Source organism: Diadema antillarum, unplaced genomic scaffold (assembly GCF_040938485.1).
Source record: "Diadema antillarum isolate AM-2024a unplaced genomic scaffold, OU_Dant_1.0 scf00000070, whole genome shotgun sequence".
Taxonomy (NCBI): Eukaryota; Metazoa; Echinodermata; class Echinoidea; order Diadematoida; family Diadematidae; genus Diadema; species Diadema antillarum.
Genome location: NW_027270959.1, coordinates 3,361,942 through 3,387,925, shown reverse-complemented (window position 1 = coordinate 3,387,925; position 25,984 = coordinate 3,361,942). Strand labels below are relative to the sequence as shown.

Sequence of the window (25,984 nt, the reverse complement as noted above, 5' to 3'; positions counted from 1 at the left end):
TTAGCTGGGTCAGTAGCATGTCCTTTTTTTGTAGATTGGTGTGATGTTTGCTCTCCTCCAATCTAATGGTAGATCCCCGGTGTCTAGTGAGAGCTGGAAGATATGTTGTAGAACGCTCGCTATTTCATCAGCTGCGCTGCCATCTTGAGGGCCTGGTTTGGAATATTATCTGGACCGATAGCCTTGTTGACATCGATGTTATGAAGTAGTTTCTTAACTCCTTCCTCTGTGATTACAATAGGTGGCATCTCAGGGACAGGGTCACCTTCCATTGATGGCATAGGTGTTGTCTCGTCGTCTTCCCTTGTGAAGACACTGTCAAATTGGGCTGCAAGAGCTTTTGCTTTATCTAGATCATCTGTTAAAAGTTTTCCATTTACTTTGAGCGGTTGTATCCCCGTGTTTTCCTTTCTCCTAGATTTTACATAACGCCAGAAGGATTTTACATTATCCGAATTCATGATGGAAGCAACATAATTTCTGTGGGCACGTCTTATCAACCTGTCTGTCTCCTTCCGAGTATGAAAAAATTCCCAGTCCTTCCGATTTCCTGATCGTTTTGCACGGATGTAATGTTTCTCCTTTTTCTTACACAAGCGTTTGAGTTTACTCGTGAACCAGGGTGGGCGCATATAACCTTTGACTGACTTGGTGGGTACTAACTCTTCAACAATGTTGCAAAGGCTGTTTCGAAACCAAGACCTATTTTCCTCAACACTTTTACTTTCAGGGTCGCGGCTGAAGTAATTTGATCGGAGCTTAGAGGCGCTCTCCTTAAACTCTTCCTCTGAGACATCTTTCCATAAGTAGATTTTACGTGGTGGTATAGGGGCGACTTTGATCTTTGTTGAAACTGAGGCTCTGATGATACAGTGGTCGCTAATTCCAGGACAGGATTCCACATTAGACATTAGCGAAGGCTGGGTAGTTAAAAGCAGATCGAGCGTGTTTTTAACTCCACTAACATCCTGACGGGTGGGGAAATTTACCATCTGGGTGAGATGATTCTCTTGCGCAAAATTTATAATTTTTTCATGGAGAGTGTTTTGGGCTTCCACTGGGTCTTCAGACCAATCAAGGCCGGGAATATTAAAGTCTCCTCCTAAGATTACATGGATAGACTTTTTACTCTTGTAAATGTCAGTGAGTACATCTCCTAACGTCTCAATAGTTGTGGCCTTTTCATTTGGTGGTCGATAAAAAGATCCAAACAGAATAGTATGATCTGCTTGCTTTGAAAGTGAGGCCTGACACCAGACTGCTTCAATGCCATCCTGCCCAAGATCTTTCCTTTCAAAACAAGGTATGTCTTTTTTAACAGCTATGAGGACTCCACCTCCCATGGAATTTCTGTCTTTCCTAAAAACATTGAAGGAACTAGGAAATATTTCTGCTGAATTTATGCTTGGGTCCAGCCAGGTTTCAGTGCCTATTACTACATCTGGCTTTTCTTGGTCCAGTAACGATTCAACAACAGCAACTTTTCCTTTAATACTTCTGAAGTTAACAATTATGACCTTGACGTCTCTGTTCCTATTTCTTGGTCTCATTTTCCCATCTGAGTTTGTCTTCTTCAAATCATTTTGTTTTCTGGAATTCTTTGTCTCAAATAAATCTTTTTTAACTTCCTGCGGGGTTCCAACAGTACAAGTAGATTGGTTTGATGAGCCTGTTAACGGAGTGCTAGTAATAGTCACACCTCTGCATCTTGATTTATGTGTGAACTTGTTCTTTCCTTTTACGACTGTCCATGATCCCAAACAGTTTGATATCTTAATCGGAGAAACATTTTGAAGATTCACTTTATGCCATTTACACCCAGTTTTCTTAAGTTTAATTGGAGTGATCTTAGGCTTGAGAGTCGGACTCTTTCCACAAAAGTTAACCTTTGTGAAGTTAGAACCTTTAGATCTACTGGAGTGAGGTACATCCTTGAATACATGTAGGCTGCCTTCATTATGCTCTTCAACAAGTCCATTTATGGAAGACAAAAGTTCAAAAGAATTACTCGTAGACAAGCAAGCACTGGCATTTGACAAGTTCATATCATCGCATACTGGGCATATCCAAATAAGGCTTGGGTGGTTGACGTGCAATTGCATAGTATCATCAGATATTCCAGAACAGTTTTCATGAAACCATGATTCACAGCTTGAACATTGTATAGTCGTTTTTAACAGCTGTTCTTCAACTGTATTTATTAAGGAAATAAATGCGTGTTTGAATAAATGGATAAACAACTTTTAAGTCTCAGCATCTCTTATTCATTAGGCTTACTTTAATTCTTCAATACAAGATGAAAATTAGATACATGTATTACCTCTTATACATTTTTCTCATCTAGCCATTTTTCCAATTAGGTTATCAACAGATTCCATTAGGAATTTATTACAAACATGACTGTGTGGTCACATTTTTGAACATATAACACAATGCAAGGACACATGGAATATATAATTTCTCTTTGTATACATCATGAATATTACACAAATACTTTAGTTCGTTTCATCGAAAATGGTTTATTTATAAACATTACAGGTTCGTAAAAGAATGAATGTCACAAGACACCCATGCAATTACAAATTGTGTTGTGTATATATACACTCTCAGCATGGTGCGTGTCAGTGTTTCAGCATGCTGAGGTCGTAAAGAAGAAATTCATGAACGTGAAAGTAAGATGAAATATCCAATCAAAATACAAGTCGTTGTTAAATATTTAGATTTCTTTTACTCTCGTGGTCATGTGACAATGGACCGCAGAGTGCAAATGTGTTTTGTTATCTAATATTCTACCCCTGCCATGCAGGTTACGCCTATTTGTATTATATCATTGCATGTGTCAGCTGTCATGACATTACTCTGGTGATTGTTTGTTTTCAGGTTCACTTCTGCAGCAACTTTTGCACAGTAATCAAGACCACTATTATTCCCCCTCTACATTTGTTAGCAGTCCGGAGTGATTTTTGAAAATCGGGACTATATATCACTATTGCAGTGATGTCGATGATTATCTAAAGAAAATTCAACTGCTCTATCTGATATAATTTTGTATTGAAACCCACAAGACCAACACTCATTTTGAAGATAAAAAATGTCTACAAAAATGATTGACAGTATAAGTCGACAGATGCCGCCGATTATAGCGTCATATCTATAGAACATAGCAAATCACTACTAAAGTTTCATATCGAATTTCATCCAAAAGCTCTTCACAAATACATTTTTACGAGCTCAGTGTATAAAGGCATTAGTAAAACGCAGGAAAAGATTGAAAGACGTTACGATGACTACAGCAGGTGCAGTTAGCTACATTACAACCTACACTGTATAATTAATATGAACTACAAGGAAGCGATATATAATTACAAAATGTGCATGGCCTATAATATTTTTCTAAACCAAACATCTTCATGATGTAACGGGTGTCAGCTGATCTTGAATTGAGTAGAACACGTATCTGACACAGAATCTTCGATATTAGGACACACACAAATAAAAAATGACAAATATATACCACACTAACACATACGCACACAATCTCTGACTTTCTTCCAGAAAATCAGTGAGTTAGTAGATGATTCACGTCTTTGTATAGTACATTTTTCTATTATGGTTGGATGGCTATTCAGAGGAAGATAAGTCCTATGGAGGGGTGGATTGATGTATTGTCCCTTGCTATGGTAGAAAATGAAAATAAACCACAGCGTACTACACACTATTCAGAATTGTTAAAGAGCTTTAATATAGACCAATATTGTCTCATATTTGAAACAAAAAAGTCTCGGTATCGTTCTTTCTCCCAGCAGCCCAGGCTATGCAAATCTTTATAGAACGTTAAACATATTCTCATGGTTGGTTGTATTTATGTGACGTAAAGGCCCCGCGTATAGTATCTATACGTCGTAAAATATTTTACACTTCTCATTTCCCCCAGTTTTGATATCCGATTCAGAGTATCGAATGTAAATCATTCCTATTTCCATGCACACGCTCTCAACTAATCCATTTTCACCGTAGAAATATCACAGCGAATGTGACCCCATCAAAACGTAGTTGATTACCGAAGTCTAGAATATGCGTCAGTCTTGTAAAGGTTAGAATATCACAATTGGTGAGCTTAAAATCGCCGTTAAACCTGCAAACCCCCTCTGTGACTTTTTAAAGGAATACATACTATGCTACAAAAGGTAAGTTTCTATCGTGATAGCTAAAATATGCCACACTGTATAGGTCGTCAGCATAGAATATGCTTTGTCAGTTTGTGGAGCTTTCTCTAATATTGTGACATTTTCGTGACATAGGAAATACTCAAGCTTATTCATACTGTGTTTTCGAATAAATATTTACACCATGAGTCACGACAATACAAAATAATACATGCCAGAGGTTAGGATTTCCAGTTCGACCTACTCCTTAAAATTGAATAAATCTGTGACAAAATGATTCCATCTGTAATAGTACACGATATTCATTACCTCAGAAAAGTCACTGACAGTGAATGATTTGGTTCACTTGGGCACTTTATCACAAACTTGCAAATGGCATTTTATGAGAGATAGAGTGGAAAAACATTTCTTTTTGTGCAAATTCATTTATTCTGAATATTATGCATATATATATATATATATATATATATGTATACGTATATAATTTGGATTGTAAGGTTGATTTCTCGTCTTCAGTCGCTGTTACTAGTACTCGGAGTTTCCCTCTTAAATGCCTCCAATCCTCCATGTTTTAAGAAATTAGCTAAGATATTATTCCTTCTCATGCGATGGTGAATTTTGTTCACATAGAAGACCAACACCAGCCAACAGTCAACCTCGCCCAAGTCGAATCCAAAGAGACCTTGGGAAATCCTTCGACCAGTCGAAAAATAAGTTAGTCTGATAAAAAAAAGTAAAATCTTAGGAGTTCAACAAAAAAGATAACTGAAATCGGATGAAAAATAAGGAAGCTATGAAATGTTGAAGTTTTGCTAATTTCTGCAAAACAGTTCTTATACAGTGGATATGAATATGCAAATGAGTGAGCTGAGCATGTCATAACCTCACAATTTTCTCTTGATCGTGTACAAGTAATGATAAGAATTCAACGTTTCTGTCACTAAAGTCTGATGAAACATGATGTTATTCCTGGTTTAATAACTTGCTAATAGTGATCAGTTAGATATACCAGGATTTCAGCCTAGGACATTATTGCGTTTTAATGAAAAATTAGAAATTTGAAAATTCATGCACAACCAATATGGCAAGTTGTGAGGGAATGACATGTTCACTTTACTATTTGCATATTCATATTGACCGTTCAAGACTTGTTTCCTGAAAAATTAGCAAAACTTTAGAATATCAAAACTTACGTATTTTTCACCCGATTTTGATTTAAAAAAAATTAGCGTTGAACTCGTACTAACTCTCTCTTCCACCTCCCTGCTCTTTCTTAGCAGACTAACTTAATTGGGACTGGATTTCCCCTTTAATCTTGACTTGCACGACAGAATTAACACAGTATCTATTTCCCTCAGGGTTAAACATTTTCTTCGTCTTTGTTTGGACTTGTGCGAGGTCGATTTGAGGTCGACTTGAGGTAAGGCTGACGGGATACCGTATTCTATCCTTCAAAGCTATGATAGGACAAAGAGGTTCTTGCCGACGGCCTTAGGTCAAGACTTCCGTATCGGGAGCTCTCGGCTTCCAGCAAATAAAGAGTAAGATGGAGGAAATTCCAACAAAGAGCCACAGTGGGACATTCAGCCATGATGCAATCTGTGGGGAAATGGGACAAAATTTAATTTAAAAGCCCGGGATGGAAAAGAAATCTAACAGAAAACTCTATTAATTCATTGATTCATTCATTCAGTCATTCATTCGTCTTCTATCTCCAACAAAAATTTGTAAATAGGACTATTTCTAAAGAAAAAAAAGGTGCATATACTGTAATAGCATTCCATGTACAATGAAGGAAATTTGTAAGGATACCATTTACAAGGGAGGTGCAAAAAAGCATAATTTTGAGAATATGAACAGAAGTGGTAGTATATAATATTGCTTGGTGCATCCCCCCGAAACATCATTAAACTGTATGTATAGTTAACTTGCTGTTGATAATTAAAAACCAGAATTGTTGTATTAGTAACTCCACGTAAATCATAGTACATCTATGGGGTAATGTATTTAACCTTTGTAAACGTATGGGATCTACAAATTACATTTTGCTAAATGAGTAGAGATGACAAAGGCCTAGCTTGTGAATAAATCAAAGAAATGAAATAATGGACAAACACATTGGCATGTTAAATCAGTTAATTTCGGTAACTCGCGTTACAAAGTGGGACACGTGGTCATTTATGTTCTATAAAAACATGTTTTCGGAAAGACTTCTTCTCATACTAGAAAATTTTGATAAGACTTTTCCTACCTTGAATTTCTAGTGGGTTATGACTTATAGTACTGGTACATTTAGGCTTATAATGCCATGTTTATGAAAGAAAGGGGCATTACAGAACAACACACTCGAGATAGGGTCAAAATATGATACTTTCACTGCTTAACAGTAGCCTATGTGGATGAAACAAAAAGTTACATAGAAATACACATTTAAATGTTCTAATCTTTTAGAATATGACGTATAATGTGAATGAATATATTGAAAAGATTTGACAGCCCAACCCTTTTCGGCGAGTGATTCGAACACATTCGAAATCCACATACCTATAGTATGAGCAAATTTCATTGATCGAAATGCTAAATTGAATGCACGAGTTGCAATTTTGAAAGACAGACTGTGCGATAACAAGGGTCTTTGCTAAATTGACTGAACCTGCTATCAAATGGACTGACAAAAGTGCACATATGGCCGGGAAAACCTATACATGTATTAAAAACTGAACTGTATCCGTTTTTGTTCGTAAATGTTACATTGTACACTATACTTTGCGTTCACCTGTTTCACTATAATGTCCATTTGTGACAAATCATAATTTTTAAACATTCGACTTTCTTTCCTTTATAAATCAGGCCTGAATTTTGTTTAAAGCAGCTGTTACAGCACAGAACCTGTGCATGATGTATTATTGTGTTCTGAAGCTATCTGTTTGACTCATTTATACTGTTAATTTGGCATGGTAAACAAATATTACTATATTTTATTCAGAAATTATAATTCTCTACTGCTTTCTGCAGAATGAAGAATATGTATTGTTTTGGTAACTCGCGTTACATGGATCAAACACTTCAATTTAGTGATGAAAACGTTTGGAAGGTTGTCTAAAGTTACAAGTCAATTTTAGCACATAGATTTGCATAACTGGAAGACTCAGCGATTCTCTTCAATGTTTGAAGCTGTATCTCGGTAAATAGTTAACAGACATAAATTATACATAATTCAGTAACCTCAATATTTTCAATATAAATGTAATATACTTGCAATATGATAAACTTAATTTTTTGATGTCATGCTCACCTTCCCACGGAATTGCCCATATAATAAGTAATGGTTGTACGAATTGACGTGACCCATTCTTTTGCAAGAAAAATAATTTTAAAAAATTGCTCTTTTAATGAAACCGTGATTTCAATAACACTATACGCAAACGAATGAGTAGATCACTATGTCATATTCAATTACCTGTGCAGTATTAAGGAAAGTGTAGAAATTCGATGGATCAAACTCCTCCGATGTGAACTTTTCAAATTGGACACATCTGTTCAAGAGAGAGAGAGAGAGAGAGAGAGAGAGAGAGAGAGAAACCCCACAATGATGTGTATATTGTCTTTAACAAAGCTGTACCATCATTACGAACCCATGTTATTATATACTCTGTGAAAATTTTACTACATATTTCATTATGATCGTTAAGGACAACCATTTCCTTAAGTGGAAAATTAACAAAGTTATGTGATCAAAATGATCATAAAAAATGATACTAACATTGTTCTTCACAGTTTTATAGGTCTCGTTGATTTATATATTTTTGAGGTTATGCAAATGAGGTGGTAAACCATTCATTTAAGAGTACATTATATATCTATTGTTGTGTGAAAATCAGTTGCTTCAGAATGGTCTCGTATTCAAGTAATGTGCAGTTTAATCGCCCCGTCACTGTACAGGCATGCTAACCTGGAAACATTAAACTGCACATTACTTGAATATGAGACCATTCTTAAGCAAACAATGTTTATTTTCACACAACAATAGATACATAATGTACTCTTAAATGAATCCCACAAAGATTGGAACAATCATCCCTCAGCGTTCCCACTGATTCCCACTGTTCAGTTACTAGCCATCGCCTTTAACATGGATAAAATGAAAATATTGAGACTGAAAACAAATTTACTCAAAACATCAGTGTAACAGAGATTAATTTATACTTACTTCAGCTCAGGCTCTTGAGAGATAAGTTCACCGCACAGGGCTTTGAAGCCTACGGACACAATGCACGCCGCGACCAGCATAAGAAAAACGAGCACGAAGCAGACAACACCCAGGAAAAAGGAAACCACCACACTGAAAATAATGCAAAGGAGAAAAATGAAATACCTAACTCGTTATATTATAATATAGATAAATAAATAAATATATATATATATATATATATATATATATATATATTATTATTATTATTACTTTTATTATTATTATTATTATTGTTATTATATATATTATTTATGTATCATTATTATCATTATTATATATACATATATGTATACGCTCTCTCTCTCAAAAAAAAAAAACTGAGTCAGAATGTTCACTCTTGAACGAGTGAATGACAGAAAATAGTGAGTATAATAGTGAAATTGGAGTGAAGTTGAAAAAAACCCAACAAACAAATCGCGCCTGATGTCTACAAGCACAACACGGTGCGATTTGAACACACTAAGGTTTAGCTATATCATCCAAGTTCACACAAATTCCATCAAAGTAGATTTGCTCTTTTAACCTATATACTCATCGAGTATCGAACACACAGTCCGTATGAAGGGTCAAAAGTTTTACATCTCCACTGCTGTTGTATACTATATCATAATTGGAAGTTTAAAATTCTTGGTAAGTTGTTGCCGTATCACAATGAAAACTTACCGCATTTCACTAACGAGCAAAGGTTATATTTTAAAAACAATAACAACAATTCGGAAGGCAGTTTTAGGTCGTCATTAACACAGCATCCACATAATAAGCTGTGAATGTGTATGTCACACAATTAGACAAGGAAAAGTATATCCATCTCACTTTTCTGATGCTCTGTTTTTCTTCAGCAGTTCCCTGCCTCGAAATACTCCAATTATGACGGCGAGTGCAACAGCCACAAACTGTATATAAAATTAATGGTAGAAAATAATCACAAGATATCTATAGGAATATCGAAGAATATGTTTCAGTGATTTTAAAATTTCCCTATTTCAATCAAAGAGGTATCAGCCCTTGATGTTGAATCTTTTTTTCCTTTGGTTTATACCCCTGAACGTTATTGTTTAAAAATGTAGAGCGTAAACTTCTTTTATTATTGAGCCCTTTGTAACGAGTTCAAACGTAATTTGTCTGGTTTAGCGGCCTCTCTCGTAATGTTAAACTGATATAGTGGGTCTATCAAAAGTAGTAATATGTTTCGGAAGAGCAAATTTTCTTTTGATCCATCTTTTTGGAAACATTTTCCACAGTACTTCTTTCTTATCTTATGCAGCTCGATGATAGTAACCATTTTTGATTTTTTTTTTCAGAGATCTAGGTGAGTTATCAGTTTATTGATGACAGAATGATATTTTCTGATTTTGAATTCATTTTAGTGTTTAGGGCTCCGTAAATTCATTTGATTATTTTAACCGGACATGAATTTGGTGATTTCTTCCTATTTAGTATTGTAATATTGTGAGTTGGTAGTTCGTTGCTGATGAGATCTTTATTCAAAATCGTTACAATCGTTCATTACTGTATCATTCCAGAATGTAATATGATCAATTTGGAGTGATTTAAAATCCTCTGTATGCGAACGTCGCTTCCTTGCACAAAGAATATAGTTCATGATGTCCTTTCAACATTTCGAACCAATCGCATTTCTATGGATTGAATAAGCACTAACGCGCACGTAGATGATAAACCATCATTAAAAATAATAACAGATACATAAAAGTATTAAATAACATAATAGTGAGTAACATGTCATAATGTATAAGTGATCCAAGCGTTTGTTTTACAATATTCCTCGCATGTGTATGTGTGTCTGTATGGGGATACGGCTGTCTTTTTGTCCGTGTGATTTTTGTCTGCATGAGCACGTCCACGACACGTCCACGACCAGGAAGAGAGTTTTATACTCTCCATTTAAACTTTCAGTATCGTGAATCAATTCAAGTCAACGTGCATTTCCATTGCATAGTTCCTGTAATCATTGTATATTCTGTTTGCCTATTAATTCTGCTGTGTTTTGGAAGAATTTGTATACAAAAAAGTGTGTTTGTCTGTATTTATCTTGTGCCTAATATCAGTCCAAATAATGGGCGAGTTCAACCACTTCGTTTAAGTTCCAGACGTCATTGCCCGCTTACCGCACACACCCCTTTCCTGAAAATATTATACCCTTTTGTTGTGTGAATTGGCACCCGACAGACCAAGACGTTTACTCACATTTAATGCAATCACGTAGTTACAGTTGGACACAGTGTTGAAAGCTAGATATATTTTGTGATCTTCCTTTTTTGTAGCCGTTGCATAGAGGGGACAGTGTCCGTCAAAGTTTCCCTGCAATGTGACAACGAGAATATAAATGGTAAAATTGACTTTAATATGTGCAATATTTCTTCTGTAGGTCTATACTCAAATTCGCTTGAATAAAACAAATCAATGTCAAAGACAAAGAGCAGCTTAGGTGTCTTATCAAAATTGAGTATGAAGGAATAAAGTTCACAATAATAAGTTGTAAAATTTCAAAAAAAAAATATTCAAAGAGTACATATCAGTCACAACAACACAATCATATCAATGAGATGAGGTGTTTGTGCCAGCTAGCTCACAACTCATTAGCAAACATTATAATATAATGTTTGCTATTATATTAATTATATTATAATTTATAATTACTTTCGCATATACACATAACTAAAAAAAAGTGACCATTGTTACATAATACAACAATGATTCAACAGGAAGAACACAAGTCTTTTGTGAAATTAATGTGAGTCCAATAAAGTTCGTCACTATTACATGTTTGGCTTTGATGAAAAGTGTACTGTGCTTTTGTCATTCTTTCTTTGTTTCTATCTTTTTTGAAGTCAACTTCAACATGGAATAAAAGCCCGTGGATAATTTTTGACAAATTATACTATACACAGAGTATCTCAAATAATCATTATGATCACTCTAAAGTAAATGGCGGCATTACCGAATATTTCCTGTGGGGAGGCAATATAACCTTGTGTACAGCCTTAAATGTGTATGTCTGCTTCAGGAACGGATTTTCAAGTTTAACATCAATATCGCATCCTGGTCGCTGATGACGAATGCGATTACAGTTATACCAACCAGTTTGGTCTTTTGTTTCTAAACAAAAACACCCCCCCCCCCCCAAAAAAAAAAAAAACAACAACAACCACAACGAAAACAAAAACAAAAACATGCGCTACCCCTGGAGGGTGCTTGAGGCGTCACCATTTTAGGTTTTTACCGCATAAAAAAAGTTGCAAGAACGTTAGTGTATAATACCATCAAGTTAGAACAGATAGAAATGTGTATCAGGGCTAAGGTAACTTCTCTGAAGAAATATACATGTATACATTATGCATATTCTGTCCTCATTATTGTCTCGATTATATTCTTCCAAAGATGACAGAGGCGTACGGAACGAGTATCAGCATCATCCCACTATATATATATATATATATATATATATATATATATATATATACTCTCCGCATAATCGGGTAGACTCGGGCAGAGCGTTTCTCACCCGATTAACAGAAGAACATGTCTCATTCATATCCAACACACAAAATGTGTATGTACATGCATTGTACACTGCACCAAACACCTTCACTGTATGCTTAACACGCGTCATTGCACGGCACATTATACATATACCTTACACTAAGCCATTGCTCAGTCACGAGCAATAATTTACACTCTCTTTATGGATAAACATGTCTTCAGAAAACTTTTTTCGTTTGACTCTAGACTCCTCGCTAACACACAGACGTTTTCGGAAATGAACACGTTTATTTGCGTGCACTAGTCACGTAGAACGTCAGGTTACTTTTCGAGAAGTGACTGGGGAAAAGCAAAATTATGGAGGTGGTGCATGGCCTGATTTTTGTTGCAAACTTCTCGTATTGTGAATGTTGTTGCGGAGCATGGGAGGAGCGCAAGTGTGTTCAACTCCCGCCTGTCTATTTAATTGTGAGTGCCAGCTACTGCCATGTGTAATGTTCGTTAACGTGTGGCAAGTCGGTACACTGCAAAAAGTCCGGTGTTAAATAGTGAACACCGAGCTGGTGTTAAATTTTCGGTGCTCATTTATGGTGTTAAATTAACACCTCCGGGTGTCATTTCCAAATTTTAAACTGTTTTTTGAAGAGTTTCTTAGTAACTGCACTTCTTGTTGATTTTTGATTTAAACAAGACGATCAAGAATTTTACATTAAAATACTAGATTTTTGAAAAAATGTGAAAATAAATTTACACCAAAGTAACACCAGCTGGTGTGGTCTCTTATTGAAGCTGGACGGGTGTTAAACCATTGATATTAACACCAACAAATATCAAATCAACACCATGTGGTGTCATTTTTGAATTAACACCAGTACAGTGTCAAAATAACACCAGGTACAGTGTCAAATTAACACGACGAAGTGTCAGGTGAACACTTTTCAACACCATCACAGTGCATTTTTAACACCTGTGGGTGTGGTCCTTTATTGAAGTTTGATCGGTGTTAGATTTAACACCCGTGGTGTTAAATCTAACACCGATGTTTTTACCGTGTACTGGTACATGTGTTTTCATGTTAAATCACTCCCCAAATGATCGGCCTTCTTTGCGAATTAAGCAGAGAATGCGATTAGCCGAGGAAAATTTGACATTCATGATTCTTAAAGTGTTATATCTACGATAAAATGTGGGTAGAAATTAGACTACAAGATATTATTTACCCATTTATGCGGAGAGGCAACCCGATTATCAGGTAATTTTAATGTGTAATGGAAACTGATTTTTACATTACTAACCAATTAAACGGAGTACCCGTTTAAGCGATACCCGATTACGAGGAGAGTACTGTATATATATACATGTATATATATATCTTGCTTAAAACTCGCAAATCCTGATCCAGGTCCTGAGAATTCGATATTTCCTGATTGAGGCAAAACTGATGAGTGTACACGAGGAATTTAACTCGTTTGCCTCAAGCTATTGACATCTTTACTGTTTGCAATGTCTAGTTCGCTGGTATATTGAGTTAACTTGTGTTCCCTTGTACTATATAGAGGAAAGAAAACATAGACTCATTTTTTAAATATTTGCAGTGCCACTTTTAATTTGATTGAGTAGGGTTATTTCTGTGGACTTCGATCCGCAGCGCATTGATATTAGCATTATTCCGCCAGCCTGCAGCATAGTGAACAGGAAACAATGTTGCCTTTACAACCTGCATTTGATGTTTTCTCCTCACAGTGGTGTGGTCCCTTGCAATCTAAAACTTCAATCAAAAAGGTTTACCCCCCACGCAAGCGCACATGACATGGATCACGGCGGGCATATTATGATATGGCGGGGGGGGGGGGTGGGGGTGGGGGAGGAAGAGGCTGCATGCATCCACTACACACACACAGACACACACACAGACACACACACAGACACACAGACACACAGACACAGTCCTGTACACGTTTTTTCCTGAGAGTAAAGGAAACAGGAAAGAAAATAACAAAAGCTAAAAAGCTACTGACCCGCTGTTTTTAGGCCCTATAGGCCCTAAGAGGTTTCGGAGGGTTTTTCCATAATTCCCCCCCCCCCCCCCCCCCCCGCTCCACATTAGTACTGAGCTATGTGCGTGTAAATGCATCCAATCAACATGGTTTAAACCGTCTTTTTTATATGGCAGGGTGTTTTGTCATACAACAGACCTATACACACATGCATCAAATGTGATATCTTGAACATTAAATCATTGTTCCCAATTGTAAACAGGACCTTTAATATCATGATGCACTTAGTATTTTCAAAGCAATAGGGCTCTTAGTATTTTTAAAGCAATGGGGCTTACTTTAGGTGAGTTTAATCTCGACTCCAACTCGATCCATTGTAAAAGGCATTGAACTGCTAACAGGCAAATAATGTTGGTATATCTAGGATTCTTCATTTCTTTTTCTCATCCTTCTGTCCTTCCTTCTTTCTTTCATCTTTTCTCTTGTTTCATCTTTCATCATGAATACCTTGTGCGACTTGCATATTGTTTTTGCTTTTTAGAAATATGCATTTCTTAAATGCTGTAATTGTTTCTGTATTAAATCGTTTCCACTGTATCTATATAGTATTATAAAGAGAGGTTTCGCTTCGGGAGGGCAGCGAGCTAAGCGACAGTGCTCGCACAATCTTCCATCTTATATCTGCAAAATATCAAACTTAAAATGAAAAATGTTTAGGTCTGTTCCCCTGGTATATGTAATGCCGGAGACTTTCGTCTGTAATGTGCATAAGAGCTATGCATTTATATGAATTGAGACAGTAGGTGTACCATTTCTGCAGATCGTGTAAATCGTTGATTTTGCTCATGATTGAGCAATGTGGCAGTTCTGTGGAACAGACAACTGGGGGGGGGGGGGACGGAAAAAGTTAAAAAAACCCATCGCCGTGTCAAATCGCAAGGTCACGTATTGTTAATTATTCGACACGGAACATCCACGATGTGATTGCTCATTTGACACATCAAGGTATTCATGACAAAAGATGAAACAAGAAGAAACAAGGAGGGTTAGAAGGAAGAGAGACCTGGCGATTTGAAACGGCGATTTTTTTAAATACTTTTTTCACCCCCACTTATTTTTTTTAAGGGCTAATGGTGTCGAATTATACCAGGAGTATAAGTCTGTTTTACCTGAAATTTCGGTTAGCTGCATAGGCTTTTAAGACATAACGCTAGAAATTGTTGTTAAACAGTGTTCTTAGGTGTGCATACAGTATTGATAAAGAAAAAAAAAAAGAAAGATAAAGACAAAGACCAGGAAATGCGCTCTTTGATTATTTCCAGAGGACATAATGGACCTTCTGCCCGTTGTGCGTCCTTCCGCAAAATGATTTGATTTCTTTCCAGCTCATTTCACACGAATTGATAATTAAAGTACGTATAATTTCTTACAGCCTCCTTTCAACGATCATATCACAAACACATTCTTTCACATGAAGAGAGGGTCACTTTATTATGAATTTTTCCTCTTGCCGTACTTATCTGGTCACCCAGTCGAAGCAAGTTTATTCGTTGTTTGTATATGGATTCCATAATTTATTATGAGAGTACGTTGGGCAAATTTGCGCGTTTCGTCTCTTACAAAGACGAGTAAAGTGTCAACTGAAATAAATTAATGGTCTTTGCATATGATATCTCAATACGAAATCATCCTTTATTTTGAAGAGCATATATCTCATGCCTCACGTACCCTGGTTTTGACCCATCATCTTCCTCTTCCCTCTCCCTTTTCTCTGTCCACTGTATAGGTAGCCTATTCCTGTCGTTCATTCTACGCTTTCTTAGAGGTTTCTCATTATTTCAGCAATTACTGTGACAAACCTGAAGTTAGGTAAAACTTATACGGTCCTTTAATTTGCTAGGACGAGCCGTGACCAGCCGATAGAACCTACTTACTCTGATGTACCTTACGCCTACAGCACAGGTCTTGTATATGATAACAAAGACAATTTCAGATAATAAAGTTTTGTGTATATTCCTAGATTGTTTTCCTATATCTATTATAGTGCATGATCTCCCATTACCATCATTACAACGCAATGATCGTGAACACCATTGTATCTTGATATTTTATTTTGCAGCTGTGATTGCAAATAGCTATAGGGGTCTACCTATATCCAAGAAAGAATACTTGGTGCACCGTTAAAGGAAATCAAAACCCAAGTATAAATTTGGATTGTGTGAAAGTAACATTATTAGTAGAATATATCATTTGAAGTTTGAGGGAAAACGGACAGTCGTTTCAACCGTTATGAATCTTTAAAGTTCCAGTGCAGTCACTGATGGATAAAGAGACTACTTCAGTTCATGACGTCATTATGGACTACAATATAAAGAAAATAATTATGGAGAATGCCGCAAAATCATGGAAAGTACGCATTCCATCGACATGATACTGACACATATTAAGGGGACTATTATTCCCTCTGCTTTCTGAAAGAGGTGAGCAAAGTCCTCTTTCATAATGCTAGAAAAATGAAAACATGTTGAATTTTCTTTTTATTTTCTATATAGGAGCCTATTGTTGTCCATAATGACGTCATGGACTGCAGTAGTTTCCTTGTCCAGTAATGACAGCACTGAAACTTTAACAGCTCATAACTTTTGAACGGAATGCCCAATTTTCTTCAAACTTTCATTGATGAGTTAAACTAATATTGTTGCTCTCACTCAATCCACATTCATGTTTGGGTTTTGGTTTCCTTGAAGCCTTCTACCACCCAACGTTCTACCACCACGGAAGCCTTCAACGATTTCAAAACGTCACATCCTATCTGGAATCTCCATTGTCACAAACATACAACGTCTATAAGCCTTCTGTTCGTGCATGGTACAGGCATTTTACGATTATCAAGTCATTGCAAACATCAAGGTTGGTATAGAATGTTTCAATATCATACAGTACTGTAAGTATTGCAGCTGATTGCAAAATAGCTATAGGGTTCTACAAAACACCATACCTTATCGGGAATCTCCACAGCCTTTACCACAAACACACCACGTTTATAGGCCTTTTGTTCGTGGTATTCTACGATCATATACACAGTAGTCATGGCAAACATGATTTCAAACGTTTTTAATGTGCGTTATACTACGCTGGTACACAGTTTAATAATACACGGTTGGCCTCTCAGCTTAGAAAAAGAATATCTTTGTATACATGTTTGATATAAGAGAGTGCATCAAACACAAAATATGAAAATAATGAAGAAAATCCGTCCTGGAACTATATAGAATGCTAGTATACTAGCCTAACATAATGTTTGGCATACAGCTATCAGGCACAGTAGGCAACGCACAATATACTTTTGTGTGTCATACCTCCTTATTGGTTATCACATACACCGGCATCAAGCAGACGTTTATAATCAAAAGTTATCTTTGGAATGACGGCATCCTACCTTAAGCAGAGAAGTTACGATGGCGATTGCCAGAGAGCTGAACACGAGTCCTGCCAGGATAAGAATCGTCACGAAAAGTACAATGTTCCTCGCAAAAGTCATCGTCGCAACAATAATGTCAGGTCATACGAAAAAATGGTGAAAATACGCAAATGTCTACAGTATCAAATAGTGACGATACGTAACAGATCTTCCAGTCAAATTTCAGGCTATCATTTGCTCTTCTTCTTGGTTTTCGTGCACGTTCTGTTTTGGGAGCGAAGGAGGGGAAATGTTACCTTTACACGGGGAATAGGAGCCAAAGCAATTAGGGAGAAACATGAACATGCAAGCTCTATATAACTAGTAAGAATGAAACGTCTCGAGCTCTGCCTCTTAAACCACGCGATACCCCTGGCGATATCTAAGCGGAAGCTGTATGCAACCCCATTTAAAACATACAGACTTTGACTGCGGTTGACGGTGGGCAAGCAAGATCAAGTTCAATACAATCTGCTTGGCGTTTTATTACGACTCCACACAACTGGAACAGTTCATATTACACGCAGACGTAAATACACAGTCAGAGCAAAGTTTGCTGTATTACCAGGGCCCATGATGGTAATAAAAACATTACATACCCACGTATAAGTCCCACTTAGAATCTTTGGCAAGTGTATCAACTGCGAGCCCTTTTGCACCTCAACTGCAAGTACTCTGTTCTCTCGACATGACTATACTCATAAATTGGGAATTAATTTGAAGAGATATCACAAATCATTTCCAGCGTTGCTCAAATTATGAACAGAGAAAATGACGGTGACCATTAGCATTACCTTTCAAAATTAGGAGGAATGTTGTTTTTGTAGCTTACAGTTTGTTTGGGAATTAAAATTGTAAAGACTATCCAACTCTCGAAAAGATACTAATTTGAATGGGACTAGCATGTCTTCGTTTTATTTTCAGTCATGTTATTTTTCTTCACATGGTTACATGGGCAGACGAGTCTCTCTAAGAACCAGTAAAATATACATGACGTTCTCTAAGAACCATTTCATACATGATATTCTCCGAGACAAAATGATAGAATTCATGAGAGTGTGGTATGACGAGATCTCTCTTTTGAACAGCTTGACGTCGGGGTAAAGGGTAGTAAACTTTGACTTCCAATGTTCGGCTGTTTTTTTTTCATGACCACTCAATGGAAGCTCCCCTCTAACCGAGAACGCTCTACTCCAATAACAGTCGTCCTGACTGACCCGTGTGTTGTTAGGAGTTAACAACCAGAGAGATTCTATGCCTTAGGATCTCTTTGGTTCCTGTTGGGTGTACAGGTACCAGCTGTCTGAAATATCGAGTTTGTGTTCAATCATCGATCCATGGCCGCAGGATATCTCGATCCACACTGGTTTTACATACGGAACGCCATGCGTTGCAAAACTTTGAACATCCCTGCAAAGTACAGGGTTTTTGCTCAAGCTGCGCAAGCAAGCAGAGAAACCACTGATCTGGAATTCTAATTGTTATTCCAATTCTGACCAGAAGTTGTTTAAGTTTGCACGAAAAGGGTATAGAAGCCCTCTTCTGTAAAGCTCAAATTAATGATTCACTTCCTTCAGTGTTTTGAAAATATGTTTAGTAAAAATATATCGTTTAAGTATGATAAATACCTAACTCGTCAAGCAGTATACCTTACTTTTTTTCCTTCAAAATCATGGTATATTCTTGCAAAATATAATGCCACATGATCAGTAAAATACATCTTGTTTCATTAAGTACTTAATGGAAATGAATATTGAGGGGCTGCTATAAAGCAAACTTGTATAGTGCAGTCCCCTCATGTACTTACGTTATATCAACTACGTAACAATACAGTTGTTGTATACAAAGTTTACAAAACTATCAGAGCACTTGCTCCCCTGCAGTGCTCCCTCGCACACACACACACACACACACACACACACACACACACACACACTAAAAAGAAAGAAAGAACGAAAGAAAGGAAGAAAGAAAGACAGAAAGAAGGGGAAGAAGGAGGAGGAGGAGGAGGAGGAGGAGGAGAAGAAGAAGAAGAAGAAGAAGAAGAAGAAGAAGAAATGGTCGGAGGAGGAGGAGGAGGAGGAGAATAACAAAAACGTTCGACGGTCCCTGTATACAATAATAATTGGAAACACTTTGTTTTGCTTGCGCAGACCAATCCCCCAGATCAGGGGGCTTTATCAAATTTTGCAATGCATTGCGTTCCATAGTTCTGCCTTGAACTCGACATTGCTAACATTCCATACCATCATTTATGAGTTTCCGCTCGGGGAAACGTCTCGAAATAAGAACACATTACATTCAGTTTTATACTCTGTGCCGAGTGTGTCTGCAAGCTGCGCAACAAACAAAAGGCGGTGCTGCACTGCAAAATATAACACGATAACACCCTCAATCAGCTACGACAAAGGTTGCGAGTTTAGGCAGCCAAGCTAGCATAACGTGCTAAAATAACAGAGTAATTCCATGTTTGGCGCGAGGGTTTTGTTTGTTTGATTGTTTGTTTGTTTGTTTGTTTTTAGTGTGTATTTTCTGTGTGCATTTTATACGCAAGACTTTAAAAAAATAATTTCCTTAAAGTCCCTGAAACATACCATGCCACAGTTTAAAAAAAAAGAAAAGGAACAAAAAAGAAAAAAGATTGTGCGTGCATTGGAGTTCCGAAAAAGTCAAATATGCCATTGAATGGTGAAGAAATGGTGAGATTTTGGCGAAATTTGTACCCGTAACTTAAAGAAACAATTAAAGGACAGCATTACGAAATTGTGTCGTAATGAGGAAGGTGTTAATTGTCTTCGGACAGTAGGATGCACTACGCTGACAAGGCCCCCGTTACTCCGATTTATGCATGCGCATTGGGTATCATTTAAAAATTTTCAGATGAAAAAAATAACACACAACAGGCTTATTGCTTCAAAATAGGTCTAAAAAATTAGTTAACTCTTTACAGCAACTGAAGATTCCGTGTCACGCAATGGCCTGTCGCTCCCTGGAAGGTACAGTGCTCAATAATTACTCTCATTTCGACAACTCTCTGAATTATGCAAAATAGATCACTGCATGTTTATTTTTGTCTAATATTAGTTATGTTTATTTGAAAATCTATTGAGACTTTACCAAGAGATTTGTGTGTCACGGAAACAATTCTTACATACTTTCGTTGACCTTTGACCTCTTTCATATTACGGAATTATATATTTTACGAAAACAATAAAAATAGTAAAGCACAAAACTATTATGAAGAGTTTGTTTGCAAAAACGGATAAGTCTATTTTTTAAAGATTTTGAAGTACGGTCTCTGTCATAAAGTACAAAATAATACTTTTCAAATGATATATTGGTCACTACAAAGGCACATTTTGGAAGTTATGGTCAAAAGAAGCAAAAGTTTTCTATTATTCTCTTTTTTTCTTGACCTTTAATCGCGAATATATATATATATATATATATATATATATATATATATATATATATATATAATGCACACACACATATATATAAAAGAGCTGACGGGCGGTTTTGAGTGGTTTCTAGGGAGTAATCTAACGGGCGGTTTCGGGCCCGTTTATTTCGCTTGTTTATTCGTTACTTTGATATAGTGAAATTAAATTTCACCTATAAAATGAGATAACATATTGAACAAAACTCAGTTGCATCCAGAAAACATGTGAAAATGTGTAATGCAGAGTTGTATGTTGTGAAAATGTTTGCAACTGATGTATCCTCCTGGAAATCAGATTTTTCTTTATTGTTTAATTTTCGCAAATAAAACTGATGGGGTAAAGTTTCCAAGCATAGTTCTCAATGATGTCCTTTCGAGTATTATTATTATCATTATTTACAAAGTCTTGATTAACCTCCTACCTGATATTCTGACTTATGAAGTTAATATAAAAGTATATACTTACAATCTCATGAACTCGGCATTTAAAGTATTGTTAGCAAATCCTATAACCAATTTCTGTAAAAGTAACACTTTTTATATAGCAGATCAATAATATTTTTCAACCAAAAGTCGGAAACCACGAGAACATGTACAAGTACAAGATTAGCAAAATTTCTGAAGGATATCGGTTCTGTTTTCATACTTGATTTATGATATTCTTTTATTTTTGTAAGGGTAATAATTGTTGGTTTGATTTATCTTTTTTTCCGATATTTTATTTTTTTTTGCTCTGCGATCTATTGGTTTTGTATTTGATTTTTTTCCAAAGAGTGTTGTGTATTTTTCTATTATCTTTTTGTTTCATTGTAATGATTATTGTGTATGTATTATCTTATACCTTGATTGTAACACTGCATGTTTTTTCATGACGGACTTGCTGAAAAAAAAAACAGCCTAACAGACGAGTGCAAGTAGTTTAACCGGTGTATTAATAAAAAAAAAAAACAAACATTGCGAAATTTGTATTCACGCATCCCCGTGTTGTAAACATTATGTACCACTCATCTTGGATAAGGTTTATAGAGACGGCGAAAAATACGCCTATCATTAAGACATCATGCTCCCTTGGCATGTATTTCAGATATATATATCTTTTTTTGAGTGGCGGCATCAAAGTTGGTTCAAAGGGAATAAGGCTGTCATAACTCATTCACTTGAACCTCCTTGGTTTCCTCGCTTTCTGCATCTCGCTGGTGTCATTACAATAAAGCACATGAAGTCGATCATTTATAAGGAGTTAATGGTCCCCAATGGCGGAAAAGAATGCGCGCCCTCATTGGCGGGGTATAGCCTATGGCTCTCGTGCCACTATAAACGGGTAAATAATTTTCCCATCAAGAGACGTGTGTTAAAATTCAAAATTCAAAAAATTCTGTAAAATAGCTGGGAGAAATGGGGTGTTTGATCTTCACTGACCTGGATAAGTGAGATATACCCTTTCATCCACCAAATTTCGAAAGGGGGGGTTGTTCTTCTGCTCAAACTCTGTCCAAGGGTTTGCAAGGCCAGACTACGAGTTCTTTTCACTCAAAAAATCACCTACAGTGTATATATTTTCTGTACGTGCACCCAATGACATACTAGTAATAGTCCCTTTAAATTCCATGAGAAAAGCTTTCATCTTCCAACCAAAGCGCAGTTTGTAGAGGAAGTCATACCCAATATCTGCAGCTATTCAGTTTCTTTGTTTGTTGTTGTTTTTTTGCCAAACTGCATTTCTGATTTATTATTTTCTTCATTTATTTTAGTATCTTTGGAACGATTTTGTGAAGGGGTCAGGGACATTCCATTTTATCTACTGGTGCGAGCCCTATTTTACAGTGTTCTATTTCTGTGGTGATGACCAAGAGTTATAGAAGCGCTAATCTTTACGCAGGTGACCTCCAGATAGCTTCTTTGCGGCAGCACTCACTGGTCTATGTCACCCATTATTCATGATTATTACCTATACGAGGTAGTTTTGCGAGGCAATTGCAGTTGTTATTTTGCAGGGTTAAAGGTCATGAATCTCTCTCCCCACCTCCCTGCTTTAAATGTAAAGATTTCGATCGACCACGAAAAGAAAACATTCCAGGAAGTTACTGGGTGTCGGTTACATGCACCGCAGAAGAACGCTGATAAATCAACTCAATTAGTCGACCACTTATTGCAGCACTACGCGTCAAACAATGACTAGTCCATTTGTGCTCAATAATTGCACAGTGACCATCCAGTTTTGCAACTCTCCAAATTTAAACAGAAGTAAAAATAAAGTGTAAAAGCGTTCAGATGTTTGAAGTTCGCCTGTTACAACTAGATATGTGTCTTTGAAGTTGGAGTTGAATGATATACATTGATGAACAATTTTTCAATTATTCGACATGTTGATAATCTACAGGTAAAAACAATGTGGCTTGGTCTATATCATAGTGTATAGCCATATTCACATATTTTCTTAATTTACCTAGGGGTTAGGTAATGATTATGATATTGACTGGCCTTGAGGGAGATACCAGATAAATATTGCACGCACTGAAAGAATATTGCCCTCGTCTTCGACTAGGAAAATATTCTTTCAGTTTGGGCAATACTTTCTGGTATCTCCCTCGAGGCCAGTCAATATCATAATTATAATTATGTGTACAAAAGGTTCCAATCTATGGCATTTTTCTTGCCGTTGTAAATTACGCGAGCCTTTTTGGATAAAAACTTTTTTATTCTAGCATAATGTACACACACGATCAAAATCTGTTCGTTTTGTGGAAGATTTTTTTTTTCAAATTTCTTTGTCTCTATTATAACGGGAATGTAAGCCTAGATATTACAATCTTTGTAATTTTACTTACCCGACATGAATTTCTACTTGCTCCGAGCAAGAGGTCAAGCTCTTTATTTAGCGTCATCATAAGTAGACCTATAAACTATTATGCTACAAGGCTCTGGAGGGTTTCCACCCCCCCCCCCCTCTTGTTGGCAATTGGGGCAACGAAAATCTTTACACTTGACATTCTAGTGGCCCGAAAAAAGTATGTAGTGGCGCTAAAGCGAGATAAGAATTTGATTGTATTATGTCTAATCCCGGTATGCCTATACATTGTATATTTACCATGTTGGGCCTATAATCTAAATCTGTTTTGTCTCTCACATATTATATTCCCTGTGAATTGTGATTGGAATGCACCTTCCCCCGAGACCGAGCATATAGGCCTACCATTCCCCTGCAATGTCTTTTGTTAATCACATCGAAAACACCACCGCAGCCGGTGGTCATCTTTTTAATTGTGGCATTGGAGAGAGTTTCATAATATTGAGCAGTAGGCCTATGTGATTCAAGGAATTAGTGGAAGAGAGGCAAGAATCTTTTCCACCTCCTATAGTGTACGTCTGATTGAAGCCAAGATTTTACACTCTTAAAACATCCGGGTCAGAACTGACACGGAAAGGGTTCGTTGGGGTCACATCCCGCTAGGGGTCAGAAATTACATGGAATGGGGTCAGATATGACCCCATTCAGAGTCATGGATTGGGTCAGGTGACCCCAGTGCATTCCGGGTCTTCATAACCAAATTCAAGTCATTTTTGACCCGGAACGAGGTATGACCCCAATGGACCGGTTCCAGGTCAATTCTGACCCGGATTTTTTTAGAGTGTACCCTCTGCGAAAGGCTCTTTGGTTGAAAAGAAGAAGAAGAAAAAGAAAAGAAAAAAACCAAAACATCAAAAACAAACAAACAAACAAACAAAGCAAAAAATAACAAAAAAGCAAACACAACGATCAACTGACAATTACTGACCAACCAACCAACCAAACAAACAAACAACAAACAAAAACATGAGAAGCATACAGGACCTTTTAATTTCATTATTTTGTGTTCGCTATTATTTGTAAAACTTTCCTATTTTCTCAAAATTTCACTGTTTCCCCCATATCTATGCCTGAATATATTTTCCTGCAACTTTTATAGTTTATACGTGCACTACCAAATAAAGATTCCCTAGACAATTTACTAATACTGAAATTATACTTTTTCTCCATACCTTGAAAATTACTCAGTTCATATAAAACTTACAAAAGGGTCAAAAGTCAAGTAAAAATCCTCTTAGAAAAATATTATAGTTCAAGGAAAGTGAACATTCAACATATTGTGACATATATATGTCATTTTAATATTTTGCCAATTATTAGCTGTCAGACAATTATTAGCTGTCATCACACATTGTCAAGACGTATATGGCCCCCTTTAGGAGAATCATGCATTCTGGCGGAGGCATATACCAGTAGCCATATAGCGACATTCGTAGTTTTTAATATTTCCATTAAAAACAAAAGAACAAAACAAAAGCATTAAATACACGGCGTGCAATAATGAGGCAACCTCTCTCAAGGAACGCGTTATATTTTTGTTTGTTTTAAATAATATTTCATTTTTCATCAATGGAAAAATAAATATACAAACAGATTTACACAAAAATCTTTACATCAATTTCGTAATCACTTTCATCAAATTATATAAACCCATTTATACAAAGTCTTAACATCGATTTCGTAATCTACACTCTGATGAATTTTCACCAAACATAAAACACAATCCATATACAGCAATGCCTCTTTTTTTCTACTTTTTCCACTAAACACACATTCTCTTTTTAAATATATTCTTTCATTACGTTACGAATTGTATTACGTGTATCTATATCAGTAACAGAAAAACTTTTCTTCTCAACATTCATTCCAATCACCTTCAAATGATATTCATTGATTTAAGTTTATTCCTACAATAAAAAAGCACCCAGACTCTTATCCCCGTTCATTCTCCCCCATACTCCTCTATACCCCATCCCCCTTCAAAATCACCCATCACAGCAAAACCTCAGGGCAACTAAAACATGCTTGCCCTGACATACATTATAACACATAATATTTTAGTTCGAGTGCGTCGAAAGCCATTTCCTTGTGGATGTGCAATGGGCCCTACTCTATAAAACAAAAGCAAAACATATTCTAAAATATTTTTCCAGTTTTCCCAATTTTGCAAATGTTGAATATTGAAAACGTATTGCGTACAATTGCGAACTTTTCTTCTTCTAACTTATCTTGTTCTACGAAACTTATAATTATATATTCCGTTCGGGTTGTGCTATTTTTCTTCCCCCCCCCCCAAAAAAAAAAAAAACAAACAAACA

At 36.4% G+C, this 25,984-nt stretch overlaps 1 protein-coding gene across 1 annotated transcript; it reads right to left on the bottom strand.

The window, feature by feature from the left end:
• Positions 1–2,913: 2,913 nt before the first annotated feature.
• Positions 2,914–17,998, bottom strand: LOC139716796 (transmembrane protein 179B-like). Its single transcript, XM_071628324.1, has 6 exons — positions 17,356–17,998; positions 10,624–10,737; positions 9,232–9,311; positions 8,377–8,508; positions 7,627–7,702; positions 2,914–5,765 (listed from the first exon to the last, which is right to left on the bottom strand). Exons 1-6 carry the CDS (start codon positions 17,455–17,457, stop codon positions 5,658–5,660), a joined length of 612 nt encoding a protein of 203 aa, XP_071484425.1. The 5' UTR covers positions 17,458–17,998; the 3' UTR covers positions 2,914–5,657.
• Positions 17,999–25,984: the final 7,986 nt, after the last annotated feature.

Coding starts and splice junctions, on each gene's coding strand:
- LOC139716796 (XM_071628324.1), bottom strand. CDS start 17,457: ATGACTTTTGCGAGGAACATTGTACTTTTCGTGACGATTCTTATCCTG. Junction 9,312..10,623: donor ACTACGTGATTGCATTAAAT/GTGAGTAAACGT, acceptor TTTTATATACAG/TTTGTGGCTGTTGCACTCGC. Junction 7,703..8,376: donor TCTCAAGAGCCTGAGCTGAA/GTAAGTATAAAT, acceptor TCTCTTGAACAG/ATGTGTCCAATTTGAAAAGT.